Source organism: Triticum aestivum, chromosome 5D (genome assembly GCF_018294505.1).
Source record: "Triticum aestivum cultivar Chinese Spring chromosome 5D, IWGSC CS RefSeq v2.1, whole genome shotgun sequence".
Taxonomy (NCBI): domain Eukaryota; kingdom Viridiplantae; phylum Streptophyta; class Magnoliopsida; order Poales; family Poaceae; genus Triticum; species Triticum aestivum.
In genome coordinates this window covers 517,549,360-517,563,637 of record NC_057808.1, presented here as the reverse complement: position 1 = coordinate 517,563,637, position 14,278 = coordinate 517,549,360, and the positions used below count along the sequence as shown (strand labels likewise).

At 45.0% G+C, this 14,278-nt stretch overlaps 1 protein-coding gene across 1 annotated transcript; it reads right to left on the bottom strand.

Moving 5' to 3' along the window:
* Positions 1 to 337: 337 nt before the first annotated feature.
* On the bottom strand, positions 338 to 1,904 carry LOC123125889 (BTB/POZ and MATH domain-containing protein 1-like). Its single transcript, XM_044546333.1, has 2 exons — positions 1,746 to 1,904; positions 338 to 1,662 (listed from the first exon to the last, which is right to left on the bottom strand). The coding sequence occupies exon 2, from the start codon at positions 1,590 to 1,592 to the stop codon at positions 537 to 539; it is 1,056 nt and encodes a 351-aa protein (XP_044402268.1). The 5' UTR covers positions 1,593 to 1,662; positions 1,746 to 1,904; the 3' UTR covers positions 338 to 536.
* Between the last annotated feature and the right edge of the window lie 12,374 nt (positions 1,905 to 14,278).

Sequence of the window (14,278 nt, the reverse complement as noted above, 5' to 3'; positions counted from 1 at the left end):
AAACTGAAACTCTCAACTACCAACTCAAATTATAGATTTACATCTCTTACCCCTGCCAACTTGCCAGTTCTTTCTCTTGTGTTACAATGGTGACAAGTTGCTCTACGAGGAGCTGCAATTCGTCGCATCTTGCAAAGACCCAAGGGCCTCCAGAGCCACGGTGGACTGGCAGCGAGAGGGCACTCACACAAATCTGAGAGGAGACGAACTTTTATTGAGAGTCAAAGGGAGAGGAGAATCATATTTCATTCCATCTAGATATCAAATGCTCAACAAAGGTTGCACACAAGAAGGAACTTTTGAAAGAATATTAAGAACAAGTCTTACAGGTAGCAGAGAAGCACTCCAGATAAAATCAGCAACCTGATAAATAAACATTTCCGATTTGGACAGGTTGATTAGGGCGACTTTCATGCCATTCATATCACTTGAGAATTAACCTAAGCACTCTTGGATTGATCTAACATTGAGCTGATCATCCCTACGACAAATTGGTATGAGAAATTTAGCAAATCTACCAATATAGTTGCTCATGATCATGGAAACTTTCTTCTCTTCTCCAGTTCATCCACTATGAAAGATGGGCAAGTCGCCTTGAGATCCTTTAAGCGTTGGGTTGCCACCACAGCATCCATGAAATTTGATAATTCGATAAATTCAAGGCAAGCATCCTTAAGCTGGTGGCAGTTATGTCGGTCAGCAAAAGCCAATGTGGTTGTGATGGTGTCCACATTCAAATCCTCGCAAAGGATGCTTTGGCAAACCAGCTTGAGCCTATCCATTGCATATCTATCCGCGGCCACTAGTAAAAGCCGGATCACCTCTGTATCCTCGCCGGTAGGCAAAGAGTCAGTATAGATGAAATGGAGCAGGGCCTTGAAAACGGCAGGTTGCATGTCCTTGATGGTTATGCACTCCCCCAGCCTCGCCTCCTGCATCGACCCATAGAGCTCTGCTTTGAAAACAGGCGACCTCATAGCAAGAACAAACCTATGTGCTTCAATAGTCTCTCCTCCAACAATGAAACTCACATCAAATCCTGTCATTTCTTCAAGTAGCTTGCTGACATTCTCAGTCATGTCAGGTTGTGGCATGTCGATTTTGGGGAATGATTTGGTTTCAGTAACATGTGGCATCTTGAAAACAGTGACGGTGCATTCGATCGTCAAGCGATCATCCTTAAGGTACGGAGATCCCTCAAACTTGCTTCGCCTCATGAAATAAGGAGTCTCAGGAGCAAAGTTAGTGAAGTCACCGGAACTGAAAGTTCTAAGTTCTGTTTTATGCACTGAAAATGGGAATCCAGTGTACTGGTCCACGAGCCTCATGTCACAGGATGCCCGGAGTTTAAAGTTGTTGCTCAAAAGAATGAGATATACTGAGATGTAATCTAGGCCATATCCATTAAACCCGTCGGGATAAAAGAGGATTGCCCAGTCGTGGCCGCCGACGGAGAAAATCCCAGACCTTATGCAGCTGTCCAGGTCATGGCCCATGCCCTTGTGCTTGCTGTAACCCAAGATATCAAACACATGTGTGCCTTGATCCTCCTCCAGTGGGGTGCACACAGACACCGTCTTAGATGTTTTCATCTGGTGACCAGGAGGAAGATTGCCGGCCGGAATAGAAAAAATTGCTGCGATCGGCGTCCCGCGCGCTAATCTGATGGTGTTAAAGAAAATGGGTATTAATCACAGCGGAAAGCAGAGGGAAAGAGAAGCAGCACAAGGGGGAGCCGATCGAACCTTCAGGTCTGTGATGGAAGAAGGCGGCGGTGGCGAGATGAGTATGAGATGAAACCACGATACTCGCTGGGCGTGGGGTTTCTGGTATCCAGCACTCCTACGGAACCGGATAGAAACAGATACCAGATTGGAGCAAGATTAGTTGGTTTAGAACGCTAGAAGCTAGCCAACGATTGTGTTCGCTAGTACAACGTCCCAGCGCGGACCCTCTTTGGGCCCTGTCTATAAAAAGGCCCAGAAAAGCAAAATCTCAACGTAAATCCGAAAAATCTAGGAAATTCATAAATGTATGTCCACATGATTTTTTAGGCCGCACTACGCGTTGGCCGGCGGATCGTTTTAAAACATCTGCCGCCTTCTGCGTCATTGGATTGAGGCATAAATAGCCGTTTGATCTCCCAAATGAGGCGGCGTGAGGAATTGCAACAAGGTAGATGTTGCGCAACTCGCTCTGCAACAATTGCTTTGTTGCAAAACCACTGAAGCATTATTTTCATCCAATTTTTTTCCTTCAACTTTTTTTGCAACATAGATGATGTTGCGGGAGGACATTTGCAACAATGGTGTTGTTGCAGAATTATTTTTTTCGTCTTCACCTTTTTGCAACATAGATGATGTTGCGGGAAGACTTTTGCAACATGAATAATGTTGCAGAAACTTTTTCACTGAAAAGATGTTGCCATCTGCGGTGTGAATCAAGAAATTTATGCAACAAGGATGATGTAGCGAGAGGACTTGTTGATGTTGCAGATTCTTTTTTGCAATGAATGATGATGTCCCAGCAGCACCATCGTTGTTGCCGTCGCCTTTTGCAGCTCTGTTGTTGCAACTGCAACAGAGAGACGACCGATGATGGTCGGGGATGACATGGATGAGGACGGGGGCGGCTGTCCCAAGCTCGGGAGCACTGCGATAGCCGACAGCCCTACGGCGTCCGACATTCATGGTGGAGATGGGTGGCAGCGGGGGCGCCCACACCCAACCCAGATGCAACGGCATCGATTTTCATGTCACGTGCTACCTCATCTCTAATTGCTAGGCCTTATCCACTCGTGAGGGAGAGAGAGAGAGAGTTCAAAGATGGAAGAAAGGCCTAGCGCTGGGTGGGCTGCCTCCTTATCCTTTCGTCAGATAAAAAAGAGAGATCGACTAGAAAACGAAGGCCCGACGGAGGACACGCGTCGCACGGACGAGGCGGCGGATGCTCGCGTGTGATCCGCCGACTGAAGGTAAGAATTTTCCTTATTGCCATGCTCTAGTGAATAAAACTAGGAAAACTATTCCCATCAGCCGGCGGATGCTACTATTGCATCGATTTTTCCATCGATAGACATGTGTCCTTGTGGTCCGAAGCAACACGTGCCTCTTGTCTAGAAAAATTACGAGCATTTGCATCTCCTTCTTCGCCTCTTTATGCCTGCTTGCAGCCATGGCCACCACTCGAGTGCGCACGCCCAAGCACCGATCTGGCCACCGTCGGCCCAGCTGCACCGCTCCAGCCTCCCGTCTCGTCTTCCGCCGTCGCTCCGGCCGGCGATGCATTTTATACTTATCGCAACAAGCACCTTGTTGCATAAGTCCTCCCGCAACATCATTTTTGTTGCATAAATTTCTCAATTCACACTGCACACAACGTCATCATTTTCAGTGAAAAATCTCCGCAACATCATTCATGCAAAAATCCTCCCACATCATCATCTATGTTTCAAAATGTAAAGACAAAAAACCCGCAACAACGCCTATGTTGCAAAAGTCCTCCGGCAACATCATCTATGTTGCAAAAAAAGTGAAGACGAAAATAAAAAAATTCCAGGCAAAAACAACGCTTTCGGTGTTTTTGCAACAAAGTTGTTGTTGCAGAGCGAGCTACGCAACATCTATCCTGTTGCAATCGTGACACACCTCATCAGGGAGATCTGACGGCTATATGTGGCTCAATCCAGTGGAGCAGGAGGCGGTTGATGTTTTCAATTAATCTACCGGCGGACGCGCGCTCCCCCCATAAAACTGCCATGTATTTAAAAAAAATCATAGTGTAACTACAACAAGCGCAAAAAAATGACATAGTTAATGAGTAGATTTAGGAAAAATACGCAACACCGGGGGCAGCCTTCATGTTGATGTTATATAGGATTACATGCCTTGGATGCCAAGGGAGATATTCCTATGCAAAGCAACTATACAGAAGAGTCAGGCAACCCAGTTATTGATCCATGACACAAGTCGGAATTTATGCATATAATGGCATAAGGTCCGAGGAAGTCATCGGTGGCTCCTCAGAGCATCTGCTCCCGATAGAGTGGGGAGGAAAGCTATCCAGCCAATGCCTCGTCGGCCCCTTGAGTTTGAGCGGCAAGTACTTGATGGCGTGGATATCGTCTCTGTTGGCCATGTGGATGTGGAGGAGGAAATCATCAATCCACATGGCTGGATCGGTAGTTCCGTCATACTGCTCGATGTTGATGGGCTTAAACCCGTTCGGGAACTGATGTTCCATCACCCTGTCAGTGAAGCAGATCGGTTGAGCAGGTCCTCTGAACCAAACAATGTCTTGCCGGACGTCGGGAGACATCCGGGCATAAGTTTGTTCCCAAGCCCGGTTGTGTCTGTCCAAGCAGGCGTCGCAGCCGTCGCGCCCGGCCGGTGCACGCCCCCTTGATCCATAGATGGATCGAGTAGGGGCTCGGTTAGCTTCTATCTGTCGCCGTGCGCCGTAGGGCTCGAGATATTCAATAGGGTATTTTTCGTGACGGCATGTCGCTGTTTGAGCGTGTAAATTTTCTCTTGTTGGCTTGTCGCGCCCTCTAGGGGGTCGATCAAGTGATCGGCCCAACCATGTATTAAAAGCATGTTGTCGGTGACCTCTTCATCAAATTCCGGCAAAAGACGCCGGCGGGGGTAAGACTTAGGCATGGTGTGGTGCCATTCCTCGAGGTCTTGTTCGGTCGAGAGGATTTTATCCACTTGTCATTCAGCGTGCTTTGATCAGCTTGTAGCTGTTGTTGCTTCCTCTTCATACTCCTGGTAGTAGCTACCAGGCGCCGTCTGAACGGCTCCCGCTCAAAGACGTCTTCGGGGACTACGTAGTCAGCGGTTTTGAGGCTCTCATCCTCCTCGGAATCAGGTAAATAATTATTGTCAACCCCGTCGAAGAGATCATCGGGGTCCTCATCCTCAGATATTCCTGCGGGGCTGTTTTTCTGTTCTAGGGAGGCGTGCATGTCCTCTCCCTGGTTATCAGCTTCGCCGGCCACTGCGCCGTCGGCGGCGGCGGTGGTGTCGTGGTAGCTAGCCCCCCCGTTGGTGAAGGAAATATGCCCTAGAGGCAATAATAAAGTTGTTATTTATATATCCTTATATCACGATAAATGTTTATTATTCATGCTAGAATTGTATTAACCGGAGATGTGTCTCGGTCATGTCTACATAGTTCTCGAACCCGTAGGGTCCGCACGCTTAACGTTCGATGACGATTTGTATTATGAGTTATGTGATTTGATGACCGAAGTTTGTTCGGAGTCCCGGATGAGATCACGGACATGACGAGGAGTCTCGAAATGGTCGAGAGGTAAAGCTTGATATATTGGAAGGTTATATACGGACATCGGAATGGTTCCGATAAGGTTCGGGGATTTATCGGAGTACCGGGAGGCTATCGGAACCCCCGGGAAAGTTATTGGGCCTAATGGGCCATAGTGGAGGAGAGGAGGCAGGCCACAGGAGGTGGATCGCGCCCCCTTGCCCCAATCCGAATTGGACAAGGGGAGGGGGCGCGGCTCCCCTCTTTCCTTCTCCCTCTCTCTCTCCCTTCCCCTTCCCTCCTCTCTGTTGCAAGGAAAGGGGGGGGGGGCGAATCCTACTAGGTTTGGAGTCCTAGTAGGACTCCCCCCTTGGCGCGCCTCCCCCTTGGCCGGCCTCCTCTCCCCCTCCTTTATATATGTGGGCAGGGGGGCACCCTAAAGCAGAACGGACAATCTCTTAGCCGTGTGCGGTGCCCCCCTCCACCTATTTAACACCTCGGTCATATCGTCGTAGTGCTTAGGCGAAGGCCTGCGCCGGTAACTTGATCATCACCGTCGCCACGCCGTCGTGCTGACGAAACTCTCCTTCGTCCTCAACTGGATCAAGAGCTCGAGGGACGTCATCGTGCTGAATTTGTGCTGAACACGGAGGTGCCGTACGTTTGGTGCTTGGATCGGTTGGATCGTGAAGATGTTCGATTACATCAACCGCGTTACTAAACGCCTCCGCTTTCGGTCAACGAGGGTACAAGGACACACTCTCCCGTCTCGTTGCTATGCATCTCCTAGATAGATCTTGCGTGATCGTAGGAAACTTTTTGAAATTCTGCGTTCCCAACAGTGGCGTCTGTGCCAGGTCTATGCGTAGATGATATATGCACGAGTAGAACACAATGAGTTGTGGGCGATAATAGTCATCTGCTTACCACCAACGTCTTACTTTGATTCGGCAGTATTATTGGATGAAGCGGTCCGGACCGACATTACATGACCGCGTTCATGAGACCGGTTCTACCGACGTGCTTCGCACAGAGGTGGCTAGCGGGTGTCTGTTTCTCCAACTTTAGTTGAACCGAGTTTGACTATGGCCGGTCCTTGTTGAAGGTTAAAACAACACACTTGACGAAAAATCGTTGTGGTTTTGATGCGTAGGTAAGAACGATTCTTACTAGAAGCCCGTAGCAGACACGTAAAACTTGCAACAACAAAGTAGAGGACGTCTAACTTGTTTTTGCAGGGCATGTTGTGATGTGATATGGTCAAGACGTGATGATATATAAATTGTTGTATGAGATGATCATGTTTTGTAAAAGTTGTCGGCAACTGGCAGGAGCCTTATGGTTGTCGCTTTATCACTAAGCGGTAGCGATAGTCGTGGAAGCAATAGTTGGCGAGACGACAACGATGCTATGATGGAGATCAAGGTGTCAAGCCGGTGACGATGGAGATCATGACGGTGCTTTGGAGATGGAGATCAAAGGCACAAGATGATGATGGCCGTATCATGTCACATATTTTGATTGCATGTGATGTTTATCTATTATGCATCTTATTTTGCTTAGTACGGCGGTAGCATTATAAGATGATCTCTCACTAAATTTCAAGGTATAAGTGTTCTCCCTGAGTATGCACCGTTCCTACAGTTCGTCGTGCCGAGACACCATGTGATGATCGGGTGTGATAAGCTCTACGTTCACATACAACGGGTGCAAGCCAGTTTTGCACGTGCAGAATACTCGGGTTAAACTTGACGAGGCTAGCATATGCAGATATGGCCCCGGAACACTCAGACCGAAAGGTCGAACGTGAATCATATAGTAGATATGATCAACATAGTGATGTTCACCATTGAAAACTACTCCATCTCACGTGATGATCGGACATGGTTTAGTTGATATGGATCACGTGATCATTTAGATGACTAGAGGGATGTTTATCTAAGTGGCAGTTCTTAAGTAATATGAGTAATTGAAATTTAATTTATCATGAACTTAGTACCTGATAGTTTTTGCATGTCTATGTTGTTGTAGATCAATGGCCCGTGCAACCGTTCCTTTGAATTTTAATACGTTCCTAGAGAAAGCTAAGTTGAAAGATGATGGTAGCAACTACACGGACTGGGTCCGTAACTTGAGGATTATCCTCATTGCTGCACAGAAGAATTACGTCCTGGAAGCACCGCTAGGTGCAAGACCCGCTGCAGGAGCAACTCCGGACGTTATGAACTTATGGCAGAGCAAAGCTGATGGGTACTCGATAGTTCAGTGTGCCATGCTTTACGGCTTATAATCGGGACTTCAAAGACGTTTTGAACGTCATGGAGCATATGAGATGTTCCAGGAGTTGAAGTTAATATTTCAAGCACATGCCCGAACTGAGAGATATGAATTCTATAGCTGCAAGATGGAGGAGAATAGTTCTGTCAGTGAATATATACTCAGAGTGTCTGGGTACCACAACCACTTGACTCAACTGGGAGTTAATCTTCCTGATGATAGTGTAATTGACAGAGTTCTTCAATCACTGCCACCAAGCTATAAAAGCTTCGTGATGAACTATAATATGAAGGGATGGATAAGACAATTCCCGAGCTCTTCGCAATGCTAAATGCTGCGGAGGTAGAAATCAAGAAGGAGCATCAAGTATTGATGGTTAACAAGACCACTAGTTTCAAGAAAAAGGGCAAAGGGAAGAAGGGGAACTTCAAGAAGAATGGCAAGCAAGTTGCTGCTCAAGTGAAGAAACCCAAGTCTAGACCTAAGCCTGAGACTGAGTGCTTCTACTTCAAAGGGATTGGTCACTGGAAGTGGAACAGCCCCAAGTATATGGCGGATAAGAAGGATGGCAAAGTGAAATGTATATTTGATATACATGTTATTGATGTGTACCTTACTAATGCTCGTAGTAGCACATGGGTATTTGATACTGGTTATGTTGCTCATATTTGCAACTCGAAACAAGGGCTACGGATTAAACGAAGATTGGCTAAGGACGAGGTGACGATGCGCATGGGAAATGGTTCCAAAGTTGATGTGATCGCCGTCGGCACGCTACCTCTACATCTACCTTCGGGATTAGTTTTAGACCTGGATAATTGTTATTTGGTTCCAGCGTTGAGCATGAACATTTTATCTGGATCTTTTTTAATGCGAGATGATTATTCATTTAAATAAGAGAATAATGGTTGTTCTATTTATATGAGTAATATCTTTTATGGTCATGCACCCTTGATGAGTGGTCTATTTTTATTGAATCTCGATAGTAGTGATACACATATTCATAATATTGAAGCCAAAAGTTGCAAAGTTAATAATGATAGTGCAACTTATTTGTGGCACTGTCGTTTAGGTCATATTGGTGTAAAGCGCATGAAGAAACTCCATGCTAATGGGTTTTTGGAATCACTTGATTATGAATCACTTGATGCTTGCGAACCATGCCTCATGGGCAAGATGACTAAGACTCCGTTCTCCGGAACAATGGAGCGAGCAACAGAATTGTTGGAAATAATACATACTGATGTATGCGGTACGATGAGTGTTGGGGCTCGCAGCGGGTATCGTTATTTTCTGACCTTCACAGATGATTTGAGAAGATATGGGTATATCTACTTGATGCAACATAAGTTTTAAACATTTGAAAAGTTCAAAGAATTTCAGAGTGAAGTGGAAAATCATCGTAACAAGAAAATAAAGTTTCTACAATCTAATCGTGGAGGTGAATATTTGAGTTATGAGTTTCGTCTTCATTTGAAACAATGTGGAATATTTTCGTAACTCACGCCACCTGGAACACCACAACGTAATGGTGTGTCCGAACGTCGTAACCAACTTTATTAGATATGGTGCAATCTATGATATCTCTTATTGATTTACCGCCATCGTTTTGGGGTTATGCTTTAGAGACGGCTGCATTCACGTTAAATAGGGCACCATCTAAATCCGTTGAGACGACACCATATGAACCGTGGTTTGGCAAGAAACCTAAGCTGTCGTTTCTTAAAGTTTGGGGTTGCGATGCTTATGTGAAAAAGCTTCAACCTGATCAGCTCGAACCCAAATCTAAGAAATGTGTCTTCATATGATACCCAAAGGTGACTGTTGGGTACACCTTCTATCACAGATCCGAAGGCAAGATATTCATTGCTAAGAATGGATCCTTTCTAGAGAAGGAGTTTCTCTCGAAAGAAGTGAGTGGGAGGAAAGTAGAACTTGATGAGTTAATTGTACCTTCTCCCGAATTGGAAAGTAGTTCATCACAGAAATCAGTTCCAGTGATTCCTACACCAATTAGTGAGGAAGCTAATGATGATGATCATGAAACTTCAGATCAAGTTACTACCAAACCTCGTAGGTCAACCAGAGTAAGATCCGCACCAGAGTGGTACGGTAATCCTGTCCTGGAGGTCATGTCACTTGATCATGACGAACCTACGAACTATGAGGAAGCGATGATGAGCCCAGTTTCCGCCAAATGGCTTGAGGCCATGAATTCTAAGATGGGATCCATGTATGAGAACAAAGTATGGACTTTGGTTGACTTGTCCGATGATCGACAAGCCATAGAGAATAAATGGATCTTCAAGAAGAAGACTGACGCCGACGGTAATGTTACTATCTACAAATCTCGACTTGTTGCGAAAGGTTTTCGACAAGTTCAAGGAGTTGACTACAATGAGACCTTCTCACCCTTAGCGATGCTTAAGTCTGTCTGAATCATGTTAGCAATTGCCGCATTTTATGATTATGAAATTTGGCAAATGGATGTCAAAACTGCATTCCTTAATGGATATCTTAAAGAAGAGTTGTATATGATGCAACCAGAAGGTTTTGTCGATCCTAAAGGTGCTAACAAAGTGCGCGAGCTCCAGCGATCCATTTATGGACTAGTGCAAGCCTCTCGGAGTTGGAATATATGCTTTGATAGTGTGATCAAAGCATATGGTTTTATACAGACTTTTGGAGAAGCCTGTATTTACAAGAAAGTGAGTGGGAGCTCTATAGCATTTCTGACATTATATGTGGATGACATATTGTTGATTGGAAATGATACAGAATTTCTGGATAGCATAAAAGGATACTTGAATAAGAATTTTTCAATGAAAGACCTCGGTGAAGTTGCTTATACATTGGGCATCAAGATCTATAGAGATAGATCAAGACGCTTAATTGGACTTTCAAAAAGCACATACCTTGATAAAGTTTTGAAGAAGTTCAAAATGGATCAGTCAAAGAAAGGGTTCTTGCCTGTGTTACTATTGGGGAACGTTGTATTTCAAAATTTGGCTACGATCACGCAAGATCTATCTAGGAGAAACATAGAAACGAGCGGGGAGAGTGTGTCCACGTACCCTCATAGACCGAAAGCGGAAGCATTTAGTAATGCGGTTGATGTAGTCGAACGTCTTCGCGATCCAACCGATCAAGTACCGAACGCACGGCACCTCCGCGATCTGCACACGTTCAGCTCGGTGACGTCCCACGAACTCTTGATCCAGCTGAGGTCAAGGGAGTGTTTCGTCAGCACGACGGTGTGGTGACAATGATGATGAAGTTACCGGCGCAGGGCTTTGCCTAAGCACTACGACGATATGACTGAGGTGTAAAACTGTGGAGGGGGGCACCGCACACGGCTAAAGATTAACTTGTGTGTCTATGGGGTGCCCCCCTCCCCGTATATAAAGGAGGGGAGGAGGAGGCCGGCCGACCACAAGGGGCGTGCCAAGGGGGGAGGAATCCTACTCCTAGTAGGAGTAGGTTTCCCCCTTTCCTAGTCCAACTAGGAGGAGAAGGAAGGAGAGGGAGAGGGAAAGAGGGGCTGCGCCCCCCTCCCCTAGCCCTATTCGGACTCCCCTAGGGGGGGGGCACCTCCTGGCTGCTACCATCTCTCTCCCCTAAGGCCCACTTAGGGCCCATAACTTCCCCGGGGGTTTCCGGTAACCCTCCGGCACTCCGGTTTTATCCGAAACTTTCCGGAACACTTCAGGTGTCCAAACAACATGGTGCAATATATCAATCATTATGTCTCGACCATTTCGAGACTCCTCGTCATGTCCGTAATCTCATATGGGACTTCGAACTACCTTCGCTACATCAAAACACATAAACTCATAATACCGATCGTCATCGAATGTTAAGCATACGGACGCTACCGGTTCGAGAACTATGTAGACATGACCGAGACTCATCTCCGGTCCATAACCAATAGGGGAACCTGGATGCTCATATTGGCTCTGACATATTATAACGAAGTTCTTTATCGGTCAAACCGCATAACAACATACGTTGTTCCCTTTGTCATCGGTATGCTACTTGCCCAAGATTCGATCGTCGGTATCCTCATACCTAGTTCAATCTTGTTACCGGCAAGTCTCTTTACTCATTTGGTAATGCATCATCCCGTAACTAACTCATTAGTTACATTGCTTCCAAGGCTTATAGTGATGATCATTACCGAGAGGGCCCAAAGATACCTCTCCGACAATCGGAGTGACAAATCCTAATCTCGATCTACGCCAACTCAACAAACACCATCGGAGACACCTGTAGAGCATCTTTATAATCACCCAGTTATGTTGTGACGTTTGATAGCACACTAAGTGTTCCTCCGGTATTCGGGAGTTGCATAATCTCATAGTCATAGGAACATGTATAAGTTATGAAGAAAGCAATAGCAATAAACTAAACGATCATAGTGCTAAGCTAACGGATGGGTCTTGTCAATCACATCATTCTCTAATGACGTGATCCCGTTCATCAAATGACAACTCATGTCTATGGCTAGGAAACTTAACCATCTTTGATTAACGAGCTAGTCAAGTAGAGGCATACTAGTGACACTCTGTTTGTGTATGTAATCACACATGCACTAAGTTTTCGGTTAATACAATTCTAGCATGAATAATAAACATTTATCATGATATAAGGAAATATAAATAACTTTATTATTACCTCTAGGGAATATTTCCTTCAGTCTCCCACTTGCACTAGAGTCAATAATCTAGATTACATAGTAATCTTTCTAACACCCATGGAGTCTTGGTGTTGATCATGTTTTGCTCGTGAGAGAGGCTTAGTCAAGGGGTCTACAACATTCAGATCGGTATGTATTTTGCAAATCTCTATGTCTCCCTCCTTGACTTGATCGCGGATGGAATTGAAGCGTCTCTTGATGTGCTTGGTTCTCTTGTGAAATCTGGATTCCTTTGCCAAGGCAATTGCACCAGTATTGTCACAAAAGATTTTCATTGGACACCATGCACTAGGTATGACACCTAGATCGGATATGAACTCCTTCATCCAGACTCCCACATTTGCTGCTTCCGAAGCAGCTATGTACTCCGCTTCACACGTAGATCCCGCCACGACGCTTTGCTTGGAACTGCACCAACTAACAGCTCCACCGTTCAATATAAATACGTATCCGGTTTGTGACTTAGAGTCATCCGGATCAGTGTCAAAGCTTGCATCGACGTAACCATTTACGACGAGCTCTGTCACCTCCATAAACAAGAAACATATCCTTAGTCCTTTTCAGGTATTTCAGGATGTTCTTGACCGCTGCCCAGTGATCCACTCCTGGATTACTTTGGTACCTCCCTGCTAAACTAATAGCAAGGCACAAATCAGGTCTGGTACACAGCATTACATACATGATAGAACCTATGGCTGAGGCATAGGGAATGACTTTCATTTTCTCTCTATCTTCTGCAGTGGTCAGGCATTGAGTCTGACTCAATTTCACACCTTGTATCACAGGCAAGAACCCTTTCTTTGCTTGATCCATTTTGAACTTCTTCAAAACTTTATCAAGGTATGTGCTTTGTGAAAGTCCAATTAAGCGTCTTGATCTATCTCTATAGATCTTGATGCCCAATATATAAGTAGCTTCACCGAGGTCTTTCATTGAAAAACTCTTATTCAATTATCCTTTTATGCTATCCAGAAATTCTATATCATTTCCAATCAATAATATGTCATCCACATATAATATTAGAAATGCTACAGAGCTCAAACTCACTTTCTTGTAAATACAGGCTTCTCCAAAAGTCTGTATAAAACCATATGCTTTGATCACACTATCAAAACGTTTATTCCAACTCCGAGATGCTTGCACCAGTCCATAAATGGATCGCTGGAGCTTGCACACTTTGCTAGTATCCTTTGGATCGATAAAACCTTCGGTTGCATCATATACAACTCTTCTTCCCGAAATCCATTCAGAAATGTAGTTTTGACATCCATTTGCCAAATTTCATAATCATAAAATGCGGCAATTGCTAACATGATTCAGACGGACTTAAGCATCGCTACGGGTGAGAAGGTCTCATCGTAGTCAACTCCTTGAACTTGTCGAAAACCTTTCGCAACAAGTCGAGCTTGTAGACAGTAACATTACCGTCAGCGTCAGTCTTCTTCTTGAAGATCCATTTATTCTCTATGGCTTGCCGATCATCGGGCAAGTCAACCTTTCTCAACAAGTCTAGCTTTGTAGACAGTAACATTACCGTCAGCGTCAGTCTCCTTTGGGTATCCTATGAAGACACATTTCTCCGATTTAGGTCCGAGCTTATCAGGTTGAATCTTTTTCACATAAGCATTGCAGCCCCAAACTTTAAGAAACGACAACTTGGGTTACTTGCCAAACCACAGTTCATATGGTGTCGTCTCAATGGATTTAGATGGTGCCATATTTAACGTGAATGCAGCCATCTCTAAAGCATAACCTCAAAACGATAGCGATAAATCAGTAAGAGACATCATAGATCGCACCATATCCAATAAAGTGCGGTTACGACGTTCAGACACACCATTACGCTGTGGTGTTCCGGGTGGCGTGAGTTGCGAAACTATTCCACATTGTTTAAAATGAAGACCAAACTCGTAACTCAAATATTGTCCTCCACGATGAGATCATAGAAACTTTATTTTCTTGTTACGATGATTTTCCACTTCACTCTGAAATTCTTTGAACTTTTCAAATGTTTCAGACTTATGTTTCATCAAGTAGATA

Excerpts from the sequence above, each read along its gene's own strand:
- LOC123125889 (XM_044546333.1), bottom strand. The coding sequence starts at position 1,592 with ATGAAAACATCTAAGACGGTGTCTGTGTGCACCCCACTGGAGGAGGAT.